The sequence below is a fragment of the Anomalospiza imberbis genome, chromosome 26 (assembly GCF_031753505.1).
Source record: "Anomalospiza imberbis isolate Cuckoo-Finch-1a 21T00152 chromosome 26, ASM3175350v1, whole genome shotgun sequence".
Classification (NCBI taxonomy): Eukaryota; Metazoa; Chordata; class Aves; order Passeriformes; family Viduidae; genus Anomalospiza; species Anomalospiza imberbis.
The window spans coordinates 1,912,847-1,932,224 of NC_089706.1; the positions used below are offsets into that span (position 1 = coordinate 1,912,847).

General features: G+C 57.3%; 1 protein-coding gene across 3 annotated transcripts in view; it reads left to right on the forward strand.

Moving 5' to 3' along the window:
* The window catches only part of GRM4 (glutamate metabotropic receptor 4), a 34,736-nt gene that overhangs the window by 6,277 nt on the left and 9,081 nt on the right, over nucleotides 1-19,378 (forward strand). For all 3 annotated transcript variants that reach the window (XM_068173435.1, XM_068173436.1, XM_068173438.1), the window contains exons 2-7: nucleotides 46-822; nucleotides 6,730-6,946; nucleotides 13,188-13,323; nucleotides 15,165-15,319; nucleotides 15,759-15,899; nucleotides 19,153-19,353. In XM_068173435.1, coding sequence (XP_068029536.1) covers nucleotides 304-822; nucleotides 6,730-6,946; nucleotides 13,188-13,323; nucleotides 15,165-15,319; nucleotides 15,759-15,899; nucleotides 19,153-19,353 — 1,369 coding nt within the window. In that variant the 5' untranslated portion in view covers nucleotides 46-303. The remainder of the gene's footprint in view (nucleotides 1-45; nucleotides 823-6,729; nucleotides 6,947-13,187; nucleotides 13,324-15,164; nucleotides 15,320-15,758; nucleotides 15,900-19,152; nucleotides 19,354-19,378) is intronic.

The window sequence follows — 19,378 nt, forward strand, 5'->3', positions numbered from 1 at the left end:
GCTCCTGCCTAATTTTCTCTCTCCCCTTTTCCCCGTCCCTCCAAGGTCCCTGGAGGAAGGACCCGAAGCTTTGCGTGGGCTTGTGTCTCTGCTGCTGTCTCTCCTCTCTGGTGTAGCCATGCAGACCCCAGCGTCCTCCTGCATCCCGACCTCCCGCTGCTCCCCCGGGGCCGGCAGCACCGTCGGGAGCCGCTGACGGAGCCGCAGCGGGATCCCTCCGGAGCCATGCCGCCCTCCCGGCCCAGCCCGGCCCCCTGAGCGCCGCGTTCCCGGCCCGAGCTCTGCCCCAGCACGGCCTTGGCGATGAGCGGGGGTCACTTTTGCATGGAGCGTTTGTCCTTCTGCCTCCTCCTGAGTGCCTGGAGCTGGGGGTGGGCGCCCGGGGGTGCTGCCAAGCCCAAAGGCCAGGGCTACCCGCACATGAACTCCATCCGCATCGACGGGGACATCACACTCGGGGGGCTCTTCCCCGTGCACGGCCGGGGCGCCGAGGGCAAAGCCTGCGGGGAGCTGAAGAAGGAGAAGGGCATCCACCGCCTGGAGGCCATGCTCTTCGCCCTGGACCGCATCAACAACGACCCCGACCTGCTGCCCAACATCACGCTGGGCGCGCGCATCCTGGACACGTGCTCGCGGGACACGCACGCCCTGGAGCAGTCGCTGACCTTCGTGCAGGCCCTCATCGAGAAGGACAGCACCGAGGTGCGCTGTGTCAGCGGGGGACCCCCCATCATCACCAAGCCGGAGCGGGTGGTCGGCGTCATCGGCGCCTCGGGCAGCTCCGTGTCCATCATGGTGGCCAACATCCTACGGCTCTTCAAGGTAGGGCTTGGCCAGGTGAAGAGAACCCCTGGGCGAAACCCCCGCGGGTGCTCTGGCAGCGTTTCTCCTGTGTGTCTCTTCCTCCACAGCTGGGGGGAGGCAGAGCTGGTGCTGTTAAAATGCTTCTCCTGCCTCCCCCAGGGTCCTCGGGGATCCCTTCCTCCATCCCTCTCCAGTGACGACACTCGGAGCAGGAGGATTTTTGTCTCATCTCCCCCGGCTTCGTGGCACTGGTGCTCCTGCCCCGTGGCGGGGGCTGGATGGGAGGTGGGCTGAGGGTGGGTTTGGTTCTGGGGGATGCTCCTTCATGGGTGTGGGTTATACCCCAAAATGTAAATCCCACCTGAGCCAGAGGGCTGGAGGCAGCGATGGCCGATGGCAGGGGACAGCTGGGGCTGCTCTGCTCCAGTCCAAGGGGACATCAGCCAGGCTGGGGACACTTGTCCTGTGCCACCAGCCCCAGAGATGCTCAGGCTGTGGTGGGATGAGTAGGGCTCTTCCTCCTGCTCAGTGCCAGCTGCAGGAATGCCGAGGAGTTGATAATTCCCTTCCCTCTTGCTGTACATTTATTTATCCACAATCACGTCCCTGGGCTGCAGTGTGTGTGAACAAGGGTCCCTCTGCAGAAATGAGGGAGAAATGTAAATATTCTGCACCTCCAGTGGCAATGGGGACCCTATCCTATCTTGGCCCTCTCCCAGCACCCTGAAACCCCTGTGTTCTGCAGGATTGGTGCTGTTTCCCCCTCTGTCTTTCCCCTCCTCTGCCAGCCCAGCGTGCTGAGCCAGGTCCCCTCCTGGGAGGGCTGGAAGCTGTTAGTGAGGACGGAAGAACCAGATCGCTGATGGAGTTTGATTTTTCTGGGTCTCTTTTTTTAAAAAACGTGTTAATGTTCCAGGCGATGAGTGAGAGGGCTATTCAATAATTAAAATAATATAAATTAGAGGGAGTGGGAGGAACTTAAAAGCTATTTGCCAAGACAAAAAAGATTGAATACTTGTTCTGGAGAGGAGGAGGAAGGATGGCAGTGGGGAAGGAGGCAGGAGAGTGACAGTCAGAATAGTCGGGGGCAACTGAAGTCTTTCTAGGTTCTTTTGTTTTTTCGCCTCACCCTTCTCCTCCAGTTTTGGTCCTTGGGCAACGAGCCGTGACGTGTTCAGAAGGACGTCACTGAACTCAGGTGCAGCCCTGCCCCAGCTGAGCAGCCAGGCACTGGTGCTGCTGCTGGTGCATCCTGAGCCCCAGGAACTTTAATCCAGAGCTGATCCCAGCCCAGTGGGAAGAAATGCAAATGGGGGGATGAGCAGGTAGAGGATGGAGACCTCAAAACACCTTGGGAGAGGAGAATAAGGGAAATCTCAACATTTCCTAGACAGCAGTGAATCCCAGTGTGGGGGTTGGTGCCCTCCTCAGTGGTCCCAGCACAGGGACACCATTCCCTCGGGATTGGGGTCATGTCTGGGCACAGCCATTCCTGCAGCAGGTGGGGGCTGGGGGTTTGGGGGTTCTGGAGGCTCTTCCCCCTGCCATGACCCAAGTGCTGCTGCTGCTCTTTGTTATTCAAACACTGCTTTTATGGCGGGGACATGCTTAAAATGAGAATTAGGCGACTTCCATTTCACGCCGCTGCTGACCTTTAAGCGTGGGTGACTCTGCTCCGAGGTTCAGCAAAGCGCTGGCTGCCTCAGGCACAGGCAGCTGCCTCTGCCCCTTCCCTGGGGCATGGTACTTGCTGGAGCTCTGCTCCCACTTGGCCCCGTGTTGCTGTGTCCCTCCTGTCCCCCTCGGTGCTCCCCCAGCACGGGGACGTTGGCAGGAAGTGCTGGGAGCTGGCACAGGGGGACCCTCCCTGCAGGGTGTTCCAAGTGCCCCCTGAGCGCTTGCTCCAGTTTCTGGAGTGCTCAAGTGGTTCTTGGGGAGGGCTCCAGCACATCTGGGAGGGCTCCAGGATATCCAGCAAGCAGCATAGAGTGAATCAGAGTCCACCAAGGTGAGGAGTCCACACAAGTCCAGCACAGCAGCCCCCCAGCTTTTCCCCTTCTCTCCTGTAGCCACGAGCACCCTGCAGGTGGCTGATCCTGTCTCGAAATGATGCTCTCCCTGCTGTGGTCCCCTTGTCCCATCCCACACTCCCTCCTGTGCACCTCTCCCTGCTCCATCCCCTGCACAGCCCCCAGCCCTCCCCGCTAGGCTGGCCTTGCTCCTCCCTGCCAGGGCTTTTGTCGCTCCTGCACTATATAAATAAATAACGGGTCCTTCGTTAGCTGCCGCCTCCTAATTAAAGCTGTACATCAGTGGAACAACTTGCAGATGCGGCATCCTCTGTCCAAGCTGGTTTCATCACTCCTCGTCGCTCTGCCTGCAGAAAATCCTTTCCCCAAACCCGTGCTCTGGGCTCCGTGTGATAGCATCTCCCTGGCGTCACTGCCAGAGCGCTCTGGCACCTTCCAGCTCCTTCCCACCCCTTGCTGCTGCCTCTCCAGCCCCAGCTCTACCCACAGGCTCCTGAACCACCACAGCGGTGATGGTGTCAGGGAAACCAGGCCCTTCTCCTGCAACTGGGATCCCCTGAAGGGGATCTGAGTTGCATTTTTCGTCCCCATCCAGAAAGAGCAGTGACAAGGTGGAGCCCAAGCGCCCAGCGTGGGGTGAGCAGCCAGAGGATGGGTTTGACACGTGCCAGGCACTTTGAGGTGGCTGTTTCCTCTCGTTGGCAGCGGGTGCAGGCGCTCTCTGCAGCGCTGGGCTCTTGTTCAGCATGAATAATTCACCTGAGGACGGCGCTGCCCGCGCTGCAGCCGGGCTCTCGGCACCTGCAGCCCCACCAGGCTGCTCTGCCTGGGGCTGGCAGGTGCAGAGCTGGGTCAGCCCCTGGCTCTGAGCCCCTCCTGGCACTGCTGAGCCCCCTGGCTCGTGTCAGGGTGCCCCGAGGCTGTGGGGGCAGAGGGCTGGAGCGATTCAGGACACGCTTCCCCACTTAGCGGGTAAACAACCTTCACCGAGCGGGAAGGTGGCAGCGGCCGGGACGCTCTGATTAATCACCCGCTGCTGCCACTTCATTTCCTTGCTCTTCACTGGGCTTATTGAAACAAATTGCAGCTGCCTGGCTCCCCTGGGCTGCTCCCAGCCCTGAGGGGTCCCTGGGCATGGCTTGAGGAGGAGTGGTACGGGTGGTGGCAGGTCTGGCGGGGATCAGGGACAGCATCCTCCTGTGCCTGCTGTGCTTCCTGGGGTTTTAGTTCTGCTGTTTCCCTCTCCAGGGAGACCCCAAGGGCTGCATCCTGGGCCTGACCCCGTGCCCAGGGGAGGGGCAGCAGGATGAGGCTGCAGCTCATTCCATGCCGGCACTGAGTTCTGAGCAGCCCCGCTCAGCCCCTCCCTGCCCCAGCCCCTGCGGTGCTTTACGCTCTGCCTAATTAAAAGCTGCCATCCAAATGGCTCGATGATGGAAATTCTAATTAAATCAATTCCATCTTGTCGGCAAACCAGGGCTTTGCATAAGATATGCATGAAATTAATAATTATGGGGAGGGAATTAGCTGCTCCTGACCCTGTATCTGGCATGGGGGGGTTGTTGCAGGAGCCTCTGCTTGTGGGGTGCTCCTGACCAGTGTGCTCAGCCCTGGCTCTGCAGTGGTTTTTGGTTGGTTTTTGGTTGATTTTTGGTTCTTCCTTCCTGCCTGCTCAGGCTGATATTGGCATCAGTTGTTTAAGCCTGAGCTGGGATGTGCTAAAATCACCACCTTTGCCTAATTCTTCCCAACCTGGGGGGATTCTGTCTCCCGCTGCTGGAGACACCACCACAGCAGCTCCTGAGCCACGTTGATGATGGGTGATAATGGAGGGTACCAAATGCAGCTTTTCCAGTGCATTTGAGGTCAGTCACACCTGTCCATTGACCCTGGAGGAGTAGGATGACATCTCCAGCCCTGGTCCTGCTATCCTTCTTACCCCAAGGGGTGTTTCTCCAGGTTCAGGGTGCTTCTGGGTGATGATTTTTGATTCAAAACAAAAAGGAGGTTTTACCCCCTATTCTTGGTGGGAGAAGAGCCCTAAGAAGAACCCCAAGGAGTTCTTGGGGTGCAGGAGAGCTGGTCCTACTAATTTTCTCAACACAGTATTTGTCCCAGGCTGGAGATGAGCCAAACAAGGGACCACCAGTGCAGCGAATTTGTAGCTGAGAGATGTTTCCAGCTCCCTCTTCCCACTGCATCCTTCTTTCTAAGAACCTTGAATTCCCTGCCTGCATTTTGCTTTTATGTATCTAAAAGGACTTTTGTCTTTTATCTGAGAAAATAGCTGGTGCCAGGAGTTGGGCTATCAAAAAGGCAGAGGGGGGAAAAGGCAGAAGAAATCTATGAAATGGTCATTTGGGAACCGGTATTTTATTTTCACTTTCGTCCAAGGCAGAGGAGCGAGAGGAAAAAAGCCCTTTCCTTTTGTTTTTTAAAATACAGCTTCCAGTCCATAGCCCGTGGATCAACAGGTATTTTCTGGGCTTTGTTTTCCAGCTGAGGCTGGAGCAGGATGGGCAGGCCAGGGGTTAATCCCAGGCTGTTGGAGCTTGGGTGGGATGGCAGTGGCACGGGGAGTAGCTGGGACATCTCCATCTCCAATGCCCGGTGGAAGAGGTGAAACCAAAACACTTGGCAGGGGAAAAATCACTGGGAAAGGACCCTCTGGAAGGGCAGGGGTGCATCCCTGCCCCCAGATCACCTTTGACATGGGCACTGCTGCTGCCAGTGCCCTCGTGGGCACGCTGTGGGCGCTGCCTCCATCCCGAGCCCGTGTCCATCCTGCAGGGAAGGGGAGGGGTTGTGCTGGGAGCAGCCCCCCTGCTCCCCCCGGGATGAGCGATTGCCAGGCGAGCGCCTCACCTGCTGAGCAGAATTTTAATGGAGTCTCATGCACCGGCTCCAGTCAGAGATCCCCAACGAGCAGATCAGAGCCTCTCGGAACGGAGCACAAAGCAGATTGTCACGGGGAGTAATCCTATTTGTGCCTTGATAAAGATTCCTTCCTCTCCCTCTCCCACCCCTGCTCCATCTCTCCCTTTTTTCATCTCCCATTTCGCAGGCAGGTAGAAGGGTGGCTGCTCCTTTCCAGGGGCCTTTTAGCATTCAGGTGGAGTCGTGGGTTTATAACACCAGAATCGCATTTAATAGAGAGAGGCAGGAGTGGGAGAGGGGAAATCACAGAGAAACCGAGGAGGAACTGGGAGATGCAGGACTGGAGGAGAATAGAGTGGGGTCAGGAGGGTTGAGATGCCCAGCCCTGGTGCACACCTCATCCCTGGGCTGCAGGTCCCAGCTGGGCTCCCAGCGAGGTGGCTGGGGCTTATTACACCAGCTCAGATTCCCACAGCTGGTGGGGAGAACCTGGGCTTGATGATTTAATAAGCCTTTTCCATCTTTAAGATAAATGAGGATGTGTGGTGTGTTTTGGAGATGGAAAGTGCTGTGTAAGTGTTAAACATTGCCTGGTCCCACGGTGCTAAATCATTCCAGTGTGCCAGGAGAGGTGTGATGGCTCTGGTTAATTTGAAGGGTTTTTTTTCTAGGGCTGGGGAGTGCAGGATGGGTTGGATCTGTTCTTCCTGGGGAAGAAGCCAAAGGGAGACCCTGGCAGCGCTGGCCAGGGCAGAATTATGTTTTTTTTGTGTTGGTCTCTCCCACACTGGATTTTGCAGAAACCCTTTTGGGGTCCTGCTGGGTGTTCCTGAGCTGCAGGTGGTCCCCAAGCCATGATGTCCCCTAGAGCACCCGATGGTGGCACCTACCCCATGCTCATCCTCAGTTCCCACCTCCCTCTGCTCCAGAGCAAGGCTTTGGGACCACGGGCATGGCTGTGGGGTGGAGATCATCACCTCCTTCCCCTGATTCTGTGCCTTTCCCTCCTGCATCCCAGATCCCCCAGATCAGCTATGCCTCCACGGCGCCAGACCTGAGCGACAACAGCCGCTACGATTTCTTCTCCCGCGTCGTCCCCTCAGACACCTACCAGGCCCAGGCCATGGTGGACATTGTCAAAGCCCTCAAGTGGAATTACGTCTCCACCTTGGCCTCCGAGGGCAGCTACGGTGAAAGCGGCGTGGAGGCCTTCATCCAGAAGTCCAGGGAGGATGGTGAGTGGATCTCTCCCGGGATGGGAGCAGCTGAGAGAGGAGGAGAAAAGGATGGGATGGAGGGATGTGTCTGGTTGGACTCCTCGGGCTGAGCTGGGATGGATGATGTGTTTTGGGGGATGGCCCCGGAGCAGTGTGGGTTTTGGGGCTGCCCAAATGAGGATCCAGGTTTTCCAGAAAGGCTTGGGACCAGCAGTCCTGGGCTGCCTCCACGCTGCAGGGCAGGCTGCTTTGGGAAAGCATCTCGAGATCTCACTCCTTGCTCCACTGAGCTGCTCTCACCCCTCCCTCTGCGCCTGAGCCACGGCGCTGAGCGCCTTCCAGAAGACAAGACTTTTACAAATACTCCCAGGTTTTAACAGAAAATCAAATTGGCACCACCATGAGCTGCACCCAATTTTAGTGGAATTATCCCCCAGGGCAGGTGCTTTAATTTGTCTATGGGCTTTGGACAGGCGGAAAGTCCGTGCTCAGCAAAACTCTTTGGGAGGATTTGTCTGGAGGCAGAAAGCGTTTTGCTGACAGGAGCTCTGGGATGCTTAGAGGGGATTAGCAGCCTTGGGAGCAGCGCAGGAGCTTGTGGGGACCTGAACACCAACCCCAGGATGGGCGAGGAGCCCTGGGAATCGCTGCTGTGGGTGCTGCTACCACAGACTCGGAGCTGTTCCAGGACCCCACGGAGGGGCTGGCACAGCACTGGGGTCCCTCCTGGCTCTGGCATCACCTCAGCCCCCCAGCACGGGGTGGGATGGGAGCTAAAGGATGTTTTTTGAGTCAGTTAAACCCCTGCAGGGCGCAGGCTGCTGCTTATTACAGGCTTAAGTGTGTCTGAATGGCACATTAGGTTCTGGCAAAGTCGGTGGGACACCGGCCTATCTGGAGCCAGTCAAACTGCGTTATGGCCTTATAAATGGATAAAGGGAATAAAAACTTCGAGGTGACGAGCTCCTAATCAAAGCCCTATAAATAGGAGCAGCGTTAATTCTGTCCCTGGCACTGCAGCCGGCTGTGCTTTTAGTATGCAGAGGAACCCATCTGGGGATCCAACTTGGGAGCTGCTCTTCAGGATTTTCACTTGAAAAGTGGAATATTTTTCACGGGGCTGTGCCTTCTCGAGGAGCAGCGTGTGGGGATGCTCCGGAGCGGTGGCTGCAGGGGATGTGTGGAGCTGCAGGTGCAAAGGGGCTGTGCTGGGTGTGTGTGACAGTGCCTGGCAGGTCTGGGGAGGGGCTGGGGGATGTTCTGCTGCCCCATCCAAGGTGGGGATCTGTGGGACAGCCGAGGATCTGCACAGGCACGATTCAAACCCACTCTCCTCCTCCACTAAGCTCCAGTAAGGAGTGGTGGTTGTGACTGGTGGTCCTGCTGCGGCGTGAGCTCTTCTCCTTTGAGATACCTGTGGTTACCACGAGCTCCTCTAACCACATGTTAACGATCCGACAGCGTAATTGCAGAGTAAAGGAGTGCACACAGAGCCAGAGCAGCCAGTGTTAATCCGGGGCTGTGGCAGTCCTGTAATTTGGGTATCCACATAACCTGGCGATTATGTGCATTAGTGATAGTTTAGTTACCAAAAAGCAGATTTCCATGGTGCCTGCAGTGTGAGGGCAGCCCGTGTGGTGCCAGCGGTGGTGCTGCAGCCCTGACACAGTGCAGGAACGTGGAGATTTGTGGGAGCTGTCCGTGGGGCATTGGGTGAGCTCTGAGCTGCTCCCTGGAGCATCTCTCTTGAGAGCGAGTGTGGGGTGTCAGCCACACTGCTTTGCCTATGGAAGCAGAGCCACAGCTGTGAATAATGGTGGGGCTGGACCAAAAATGTGCTTTTTCTTTTTTTTCCCTTTATTTCATGCATTTAAACCCCCCCAGCTGTGCCATCTGTGGTGGCAATGCCAGGCTGGAGGAAGAGCCAGGCTCTGCCCACTTCACCTCTCTGTGTTCCCCTGTGCAAAGGGCTCTGCTGGCACCATAACACAAGCACAGATCCATTGGGAAGGGGTGAAGGATCTCTGGGATATTCCTGGCTCTCAGTTGCATTTCTCCAGCAGCCTAAAGGACCCTGCGATTTGTGACTGCTTGCAGGGGCCGGCAGCCTGTCAGAGGGACGGACAGCGCTGCCAGCTGAGTGAGGATCTGGTCTGTGCCAGGCTCTGGCTGGCTGTTGGTCAAGTGGTGGAGATTCCCCGTGGGGGTGTTTATGCCAGGGGAACAACCCCAGCCCCATCCCCAGCCCCCCAGGCTGGCTCTGCCAGGGGGTTCCTCACCCACCCGGCTCAGGGTGAGCCGCTCGCGCTCTCCTCCCCACAGCGCTCTGCTTCATTTCTCATGCCAAGCCTGAGCCTTCAGAGTCGAGTTTTATTTCCATCAGGCAATAATGCTCATTGCTGTCGTTAGCAGCTCGCACTCAAGCTGTTTGCTTTCTGATGCATTATCAACTTGACCTTCAGTTTCAATTTTTAGCAGAGCCTCACGCTGAAGCTTCGCAGCGCAGTGGAAAACGGTTCTGCTTGAGGCACAAAGCGACCTCCGACAGCCATGCAGGGAGGAAACTCGCCCTGGAGATGGGTTATTCTTGCAGCTGGGGCTGGCCCTGGGCTACCACAACAGGATGACCTGGGTGGCTGTTACATCTTTATTCATTTATCTTTTTATCTTTATCCATGTTTGCTGTTGGCCCCTGGTGGTTGCTGGTGGCTGCACTGGTGGCTGGAGAGTCCTTGTTCACTACAGCGCTGCTTTTTGGGTTTTAGCACTGCAGAGATGCTCAGTCTGCAAAGGATGTGTTTTCTTCAGCCATTTTAAAGAGTTTTAAGTGCATTCTGCTCCCAACACCCATCCTACTCCCCCAGAGCATCCTGCACTGGCAGTGGCTGCCAGCTGGATTTCCACTGCATGGCAGGGCCAGCATCGGGGTGTCCCTGGCGTCCTCACCTGCAGCCCCTCTGTCCAGCATTTCCCCATGCCCCTGACCCGTGGCATCACTTTGGTGGTCGGACAGACCCACCCAGGACCCTCTGGCTCTGCGTCGTTGAGGTCTCTGCTCTCTCCAGGCTCGTCGAGATGAGGGCTGGGATGGATGTTTGTGTGATGGAGCTGGTGTGTGCCACACCTTGGGTCTGTGAAGAGCGGAATATTCCCAACCCAACTCCTTAGTCACGTACCTGGATCAATCTTGCTGCTGTTCCCCCCCCAACATTGTTTCATCCTTCACTAAGTTTTCCATATTTTTAGTGAGGAGCCTGATGTATATTTGTGATGCGTTTGCTCATCCCCATGTGACATCTCTGGCTGTCTCTCTCTGGTTCCAGCCGGGTTCATTACTCTCGGTGGCTGCGCCAGGAGGTCGCCTCCAAAAAGCCACTCCCAAATCTTGAGGCAGGAGCTTTGACCGCAGCCTTTTGGTCTCGCCACGTGCAGGAGAGGGGGCAGATCTCTGTCCCTGACGGCTTCTTCTGTAATCATTTTCTTCCTGGAGGCTTTGGAGTGACACAATGAGTCCCAGGGCAGGGGAGCAGCGCAGGCTCCCAGTGAAGGCTCTGGGCTCGGGAATCTCATGGGAAGGCTGGAGTTAGGAGGGGAGCTGGGAGTGGGAATGCCATCGCTGCCGGGCTGTGCAGAGGCTGATCCCTCCCCGGGGTGCCCAGGACTGCCCGGGGTGGGGGGAACATCCACATGGCTGCTCCAGCACGGCTGAGCCGGTCCCTGCTTTACCCCCTGCTTGCTGCAAGCTGGGCAGGCTCTGCGGGAGCGCTGGCAGAACCCCTGAGCCAGGAGCTAATTAAGCACCGGCAATCAAGAGGGGAAGCCGGAGTGGCTGCGCTCCCACCGAGCCGTAATGGTGGAGATTAAACCCTGACCCGTGTTTGACAACAGGCGTCACTCCCAGCTGCACCGGCGGAGTCCCGGCGGTGCCGGGGGAGGCGAGATCCCACCGGGACCGGAGGGATTCGGCTGCGTGCCTGAGGATGGCGCAGGCAGCGTTGGAAGGGGAGGTTTGGAAGTGGGCTCAGGCTGAGTTTTCCAGGCTGTTTTTTGCCGCGAGTGCCCCGAGTCCTGTGGCACCAGTGACGAAACTTGGGGGATCTCCTCTGAGCATCCTCCGACTGTCTGGCCCCAAACTGCCTCCAGCAGCTGCCTGTGGGAAGTGTGGGCCTGTTCCCCCCATCCCCAGTATTCCTGCTCCTCTTTGGTCCTTTCCCAAGCTGGGGGAGGAGGAGAGGGGTCCCCATGCCTCACCTGCTGCCTTGTCCCAGAGTCACACCTTGTCCCAAGTCAGGGAGCAGTGCTGTGCCATCCCACTGGCGTAGAGAGAGTGGTCACCTCCTCGGCATCGCTGCCACCTCCTCACTTTGATTTCTGGCTTTAGAGGAGTGTTTTGACTAAATGGATTTTTGTGCAAAGACAGTGGGAGCATCACTTGGCAAATCCCCTTCCCAAACCACGCAGCCACTGCCCCCCTGACACCCTGGACTTCTTGCTGTTGGCGATTACGTTTTCATTAATTAAGAAGATAAAAACATTGTCAGCATCTGCTGTGGGAAGCAGGGGCTCCCCGGCCCTGCAGACTGTCACCTGGAGGAGCTGTGTTCCTCATTAGTTTGATTTAACGAAGCAGCAGAGTAACGTCATGGTCATTTCTGAACTGCCATCGATTTAACCTCTTGTTTATTATGGGCCCATCTCCTCTGCCACGTGTGCAGGGAGATGTTCCCTAGCACGAGTGGCTGGTGGCACTCAGGTGTGTGCCCGTGCCAGCCCCCAGCTGCCACTCGTGTGTGAGCTCCCCTGGCCGTGCCAGGGCTTTTGGAAGACTCTCAGTGTTTGCAAACTGCTGCTTTTGTTGGATTTTCTCCATTGATTGCCATGGAAACTGTAATTAAGCTGCATGGTGGCCCCTGGCAGTGTGCTGTGACACCCTGGCCTGGCTGGGGGCTCAGTGGTGGCCAGGGTGAGTGTCCCCAGGCTGGGACATTCCTGTGCTGCTGGCGCTGCCGGCTGCTGCCCGCCTTGCCTGGCTGATCTGTCTGTTTATCCAACTCCCTCCTCTCCATCCATCTGGCTCCCCATATGGGAAACAAGCAGCAAATTGGCCCAATTTCTTACCACAGGAAAACAAACCCCCAGAAAACCCCTGGAAAGCCCTGACCAGTGGGTACAGGGTGGGGATGCTGTGCCCCATCCCTGCAGCTCTCCCTGCCTGCTCGGCACCCAGCACATCGCTCTTCTCTTGGGTTTTGGCTGCAAGGGGTCAAATTTTCCCAGTTTTCCTGCAGCCTCAGTAGGGAGTGAAGTCTCCTGCAGCCTGTCCTGTCCTGCTCCTCTCCAGGGCTGTGCTGTGGGAGTCTCTCCCAGCCCTGGGTGGTAATTACGCTGACCTTTGCTTAAGCTGCGCTCTGTTAGTGGCAGGAGGCATCAGGCATGTCATTTACTATGCAAATTGAGACCATCAATTACATCCAGAAGGTCTCACAATGTTCAATTCTCTCCCCCATCTCTTTATTGGCATCTGGAGAAATGCAGGAGCAGGAGGGCTCTGTTTTTTTGGAGCTGGAGGTTGCGAGCCCAGCAGTGAAGTGTGGGGGCTCTTCCAATTGTCTCTTTTAATTTTAATTACCTGCTTTTGCAATGGCTCCTTGGAAAGCTGGTCTGGAACTTGGCCAGTGCCATAGGGATGGGAACAAACCCCTCTGCAGGGCCTGGCTGCTTGGCAGTGAAGAGCTTGTCTGCTCTTCCCATGGGATGGTTCTGCTGGAGTTTGACCATTCCGTGTGCAGAACCCTTTGCAAATCCTGGGCTGGGGAGCGGCTGCTGCTTGGAGCTGGCTGGAAAATCCTCACTGAGCCACTGGGATGGACTGTGTGTCTGTCCTGGGGACATTTGGAGTGTGATGTGGTGGTGGTTGAAGGTGACAGGTACCAGAGGAGTGGGTGGGAGGCAGAGAGAAGCTGTGGAGATACAGGGTGGGAGGGAATGTGGTGCAGAAGGGCTGAGCTGGGGGAAGAGGAGGGGTGAAGGCAGTGACCTGGGAGAGGAGGGGTAAGGGGAGGGTTGGGGGACCCGTCCCAGGGGCTGGGTGGTGGCCACGAGGTCTGGCCTGAGGAGATGGTGAAGTGCTCAGCCCCTCGGTGGGAGTGCTGGAGAGACGCAGCTTGCCCTGTTGGGCTGAGGAGCCCTGCGAGAGGGGCCATCCCCAGGGGACAGGGACTCGTGGGGTGGCTCAGTGCCAGGGCTCTCTCTGCCACAGGCGGGGTCTGCGTGGCCCAGTCCGTGAAGATCCCGAGGGAGCCCAAGCCGGGGGAGTTTGACAAGATCATCCGCCGGCTCCTGGAGACCTCCCACGCCCGCGCCGTCATCATCTTTGCCAACGAGGATGATATCAGGTGTGGAGGGGGGTCTGGGCAGGGATGCACTGGGATGCACTGGGATGTGTCTGCAGTGGGGAGAGGATGCACTGTGTGGCGTGGCAGGGAATGTCTGCACTGGGGACCCACTCAGAGCGGCCACCTGGCAAGTGGCTGCCATCCAACCACAGCCACACAGAGCCCACGGAGGAAAATCCCAATTCCCATTGGTTTTGGCAGCCCTGGATATCATGAGCTGCTGCTTCACACCACGCAGGGGCTGCTCCCAGCTCGCCAGGGCAGGACCCAGGCACTGGTTCTGCTTTGCAGAGCAGCCGCAGCCCCAGCACGGCAGAGGAACGGATCTAGGGGACCTTTCAGGGACATTTTGGGGACCTTCCCAGCACTCTGTGCCCAGCAGGGCCAGGGACGTGGCTGCACTTGAGGGTGATGAGCTGCTCTGCAGGCGAAGCGGCGGCTGCGGCTCCGTTGTTTATGGAGCAGAATGATTCACATGGAGCTACCCCTGATTTCCTAAGTGTCTAATTTATTAATCAGCAAACATTATGTAAATGTGGGTAAACTGCAAGTTTAAATCAGTTTACATCAGATGTGCAAACTCTCCCAGTTTTTTTTTTTCCTTCCTTAATAGAAATGTCTTCAGAGCTGACATCGGGTGGGGGTGAGAGGGAAAAGGGATTTACCTTGCAGGATAAATGGCAGGTCCTGTTATCAGGGCTCTGGAAACATCCAAGTGGGATTGCAGATCTGGGCAGGGGGTTCTGCAGCCTCCTTTAACCCAGGAGTGTGGTTCTCCATGATCCTGACCTTGCGCTGTGGAGCCTGGAAGAAGGGAAGGACAGATTGGGAAGGTTGTAGCTGGAATTCTTGCCTGGCACAGTTCAGGTGTCAATCACTGATCCCACAGAATTTCCTGGGCTTGCCCTGGGGAGATCCTGCCCCACACAGGGAGCAGGGGCAGCTGGAGGTGCTGCTGCCACAGAGTGGGACACGGGCTGTGACAGTCCTGGGGAGGGATGAGCCCGGAGCCCAGGGCAGCCTGGGGTGAGCTCGGAGCAGCCTGCATGGCTCCCACTGCACGCTTGCCTCTTCCCATCTCGTCTGCACTCTGCTGCAGAGTGGGGTTTTTTTCCTTATTACACATCTCAAACACCATCTGGACTTGAAATGATCCGCTCCGATGCGGGGGCTGAGTCTCAACCTGCCTTGGCTCTGCATGGGGAGATGGAGCTGCCCTGGGCCCCGCTCCCACGTGGCTGGGGACCCACAGGAGCCCCCGAGGGGACAGTGAGGCCCGGGAGACAGAGCCTGCAGCGTCAGATCCAGGAACGCTCTGCTCCCATCCTCCCACCGACTTTCTGGCCTGGCTGGCGCTGCCGGAGTGCACAGGCATGTCTGGCACCAGGAGGGATGCTCAGCAGGACTGATGGCATCTCCACTCCCAGCTGCCGCTCAGCTGCCCAGTTGAGCCCAGCAGAGCCCAGTTTAGCTCCATTCTGGGCACTGGCAGCACTGGCTGCTCCTCTCCCAGGGCTGGCCATGCTGGAGCACGCGCTCTCCACGCTGCTGCTTTCCCTGCCTGCTGCGGCATAACCTGATTCTTTTTTTTTTTCTTTTTTTCTTTCTTAATGTTGGGTAATTAAGGGGAAATTCAATTACCAGTCAGCAAATATGCAAATGAGTGGGAGAAGCAGCCTGTGTGCCCAGGCTGGGAGGACAGAGGGTGCAGGAGCTGAGTGGCACCGCTGGATTTTGTGTGTCCTGGAGCAGGAGATGCCACCAGCACTGTGCCAGCATCTCCACTGCCCTGGGGCCAGACAAGGAGTTGGTGGCCCAACCTCTGCTGCTTCTTTCCACAGAAGGGTGCTGGAGGCGGCCAAGAGGGCGAACCAGACCGGGCACTTCATCTGGATGGGCTCAGACAGCTGGGGCTCCAAAATTGCCCCAGTCCTGCACCTGGAGGAGGTGGCCGAGGGCTCTGTCACCATCCTGCCCAAGCGGGTCTCAGTCAGAGGTATGGGCTGTGCTCCCTGTGTCCCTTGAGATTGCCCTCATTGACTGCAGGTTTTGGCTGTGACACCACCGTGGAATCACCATCTTTTGGGTTGGAAGGGACTTGAAAGACCTCCTGATTTGCCCACCAATCGCCTCCTTATTTTCCATGTGCCATGTTTTCCCTGCTCGCCCTCTCTCACTAATGTACCTAGAGAGGCATTTCCTGTTGCTCTCAAAGTCCCAGAAAGTCTCTGCTTTGCAGAGGATCTTCCCTGAGTGGATTTTCCACTCGCATCTCTGCACAAGTGACATTTTGTACACAATACCACCACACTCTGGTGTGTCCCCATCGCTCACAACTGCTCCCTTCCCCTCTGCCTGGGGAACTTGGGAATGAGTGATGCATCTCTCAGTCATCCTCGGGATTTATCCCCTCCATCCACTTTCTCCCCGGGCAGGTTTCGACCGCTACTTCTCCAGCAGGACCCTGGACAACAACCGCCGGAACATCTGGTTTGCCGAGTTCTGGGAGGAGAATTTCCACTGCAAGCTGAGCCGACACGCGCTCAGGAAGGGCAGCAACATCAAGAAATGCACCAGTAAGAGCTTGGGGGGCTGCTGCGGGAGGGTGGCGGCTCATGGGGGGTGTGGTTCTTCTTGTGAGCATGGAGTTTTTCTGATCCTGGTGGGGATCCCGATTCCAAGTTCCCAGCTCCTTCCCCAAGCCCCACTGTGCATTTTGAGTCATTTCCAGCCAAAAGAGGCTTTAGGGACGAGTGCAGTAAACAAGGCAGCCGGGGATCTGTCTTGCTGACAGCGCTGCTGTCAGGTGATGGTTGGCGGCTCGGGGAGGTGACATGTTTACTGAGAGATGGAAGAGATTTACTGCCTGCCTGGCACCGCCTGAAGACAGATGACGGCGCCGTGGCTCGCGGGCTGCGACGTGGCAGGACCTGGGGACATTGGTGCATCCCTTCGTCCCCTTGGGAGGGATGTCTTTGGAAGCCATCGTGTGCCGTCAGACAGAGGGACCTGGCTGTGCCTGCGAAGTTGGATGGTGAAGGTTTTGTTTTTCCCCTGCTTTCACCACTGAGGATGGGTGAGATGCTGCTTCCACATCCTTGTCCTTGCAGGCATTTTCCAAGGGTTCATCTGGTGATCTGGGTGGGTGGGAGTTGAGCAAGCAGCAAGGGCACACCACAAAACTGGCCCGTGGCCATGGCCTTGGGTAGCCAAGAGCTCCTCATCCTTCTCCAGAGCATCACGGAGCCCTCGGCACCAGGAGATGCATGAGCAGGCCCTGCGGGTGCTGATCTCCTCATCTCCACCGTGATGCAGCTTTTAAACAGGTGATATTTCAGGGCTAAGGTGTCAGTGGAAGCAGCTGAAACTACGATGTGGCAAATGTCCTAGGAGCCGTCTGTAAATCATCGGAATTTGTCAGCAAATAAACCATCTCCCGAGTGATTGCTTGGCAGATAGAGCAGGGAACTAATGCCTGCTGAAGCAAATCACCTGCCCCTGCAGATCCCTGAGCTCCTGCCTTGCAGGGCTGATGCAAACACCCAGTTTGGGGTTGTTTCCCTCAGGTTTGGGTAGAGCCCAACATGGCCAAGAAATGCCAGCTTGGCTGGTTTATTCCACCCCAAAAACCAAACCAAAGGATCCCACTCTGAACCAGACAGCTCCTGGCTCCCGTTCCTGGATGGGAGGGCTGGGAGCAAGGTGAGGGCTGAGCTGATGGGATTCCTGATGGCAGCTGCCTGTGTTACTCCTGAGACCAGCCCTAGCACCCATCACATGTTTGCCACAAGCCTCCCACGTGGAGGGACCGTCCCTGCTCCTGGATGGGCTCACCCAGCCCAAAAACATGGCAAGGGGTGCTGGGTGCTGCCACCAGCACCCACAAGATTTGGAGATTCTCTATCCCCAGCTCCCCACAGATGTGCTGGGAGTGATTTTGATTAACTCCTGCCAAAAGACAGGACCAGGGGTGTGCTGGGAATTTATTCTAATCCCGACTCATCCGCCGCTGGGGAAGAGCTGCGCCCCTTCTCCAAGGGGGCCGCTGAGCCTCGTCACGCTCTTGAAAATTAATTACCAGCCCTGTAGAACGATGCACGACCCTGCTATTATAATCAGCAGGTCACCTCCCTTCCATGGCCCTCATCTATTGGAGCTTGGCAGAGATTTATTGTCTCCAGGTTGGGAACAAGCCTCGGCTGTCTGCTCCACATTGCCCCTCTGTGCACCGGCCTAATTCCCGTCTGGAAAAAAGCAGCTGGGGCCGGGGGCAAGGTGCTGACAGACAGAGGGACAGCCCCAGGGATGTCTCCTTATCTGCACTGCTCAGCCTTGGCACGGGGATGGAAAGGCAGCCTCCGCAGCCTGTGCTATTGCGGTGGGTTGGATTTTGGGATGAGGTGACTGAGGGAAGCTGAGGAGCTGTAAGGCACCAGCCCCGGGCCCTGTGTGTGCCCTGGCCAGGACGGTGCTGTGGATGGTGGCAGGGCTGTGACATCCCCATGGGCTCAGCTCCCTGGACAGTCTATTACAGCTCCTCTTTTAATGGGTAATTATCTTGACAAGACAGAGTGGCCTGTCTGCGCCTTCGGAGATGAATATGGGGAAGGGCCTGAAGTTGAGGGAGAAGATTAATGGCTCCTGTCAATAATGTGGAAGGAGGGATCACCTGCCGGGCTTTGCATGAGTAATCTCCACATTCCAAAAGCGTTTTTATAACTTTGAAGGATGGGCTATGAATTCACCTCCCTGATATCATCTTTTCCTGTCGGTCAGTTCGTTATCAGTTCGCTTTAGTGTCACGTCAGTGGCACAGGTCCTGGCACAGGGACCTCCAGCACGGCTCACGGGCCATCCCCTCTCGCTGGAGCTTCATCCCACTCCCCCACAGCAGGGAAGGAAGGGGTCAGCACCTGGTGCTTGGTCCCCTGCAGTCCCCGTGAACGCCACCTCGCATCAGGGCGGGTCCCTGTGTGGTGGAGCTGGAGTTAATTTTGAGCACCCTGGCGTGGCTTTTGTGCCCTCGGCTCCCTGACAAACCCTCCTTCCCACTGGAGGCCTGGCAGGATGCCCGGCCATGCCTCGGGGCAGGCATGGAGGGGCAGAGGCTGGAGCTCTCCATAGCCGTGGTGTCCCTTGGGAGATGCTCTCTTAGCTGTAATTAACAGCGTGCTGCGTTAATCGTGTCTTCTGCTAAGTGATTAACATGTTTGTGGGCCCATTAAGGGCGGTTATGATGGGGAGAAGGCAGCTGTCACTGGTAATTGCCAGATCCTTGCAGGATCCTGCCAGCCGGGGAGGCTGTGGGGTCAGCAAGGTGGGGGGGTGGCAGGGGGTGACAAGGGGAGTGGCGTGGCAGGAGGCTTTGGGAGTGAGATGGGGGACAGGCAGGTAGTGATGGATGCTTCCTGGGCAGTCCTTGACACCCCTGGTGGAGCCTGAGCTGGTGAAAACTCCTGGGAGATGAAGGAGGGATGAAACATGCAGGGGTGAGGGTGGGATGTCGGGCACAGCCCAGCCTGCATCCTGTTGGGAGTTCAGGGCTGTCCCATGGCACAGGGACGTGACATTCCGAGGGCTCTTGGAAGCACAGCAGGGTGCAGCACCCACATTTTCAGAACCTCCCAACGAGGAGGTTGCCTGGATATTCCCCATGGAATGGTCCTTGGCTGCGTGTCCCCTGGGTGTGCAGATTTGGGAGTGGGGTTGGAATTTCCAGCTGCTCCAGTCCAGGGTGGGCTTGTTGCCAAGGGTTTGGGTGCAGCAGACACATCCTGGGGGGGATGGCTGGGGCACAGGAGGTGGAACCCCCTTCCCCTGTCCCCACAGACCGGGAGAGGATCGGCCAGGACTCCTCGTACGAGCAGGAGGGGAAGGTGCAGTTCGTCATCGACGCCGTCTACGCCATGGGACACGCCCTGCACAACATGCACAAGAACCTGTGCCCCGGCAAGGTGGGGCTGTGCCCCCGCATGGACCCCGTGGATGGCGTGGAGCTGCTCAAGTACATCCGCAACGTCAACTTCTCAGGTCTGCTGTGCCCTGGGGCGGTGGC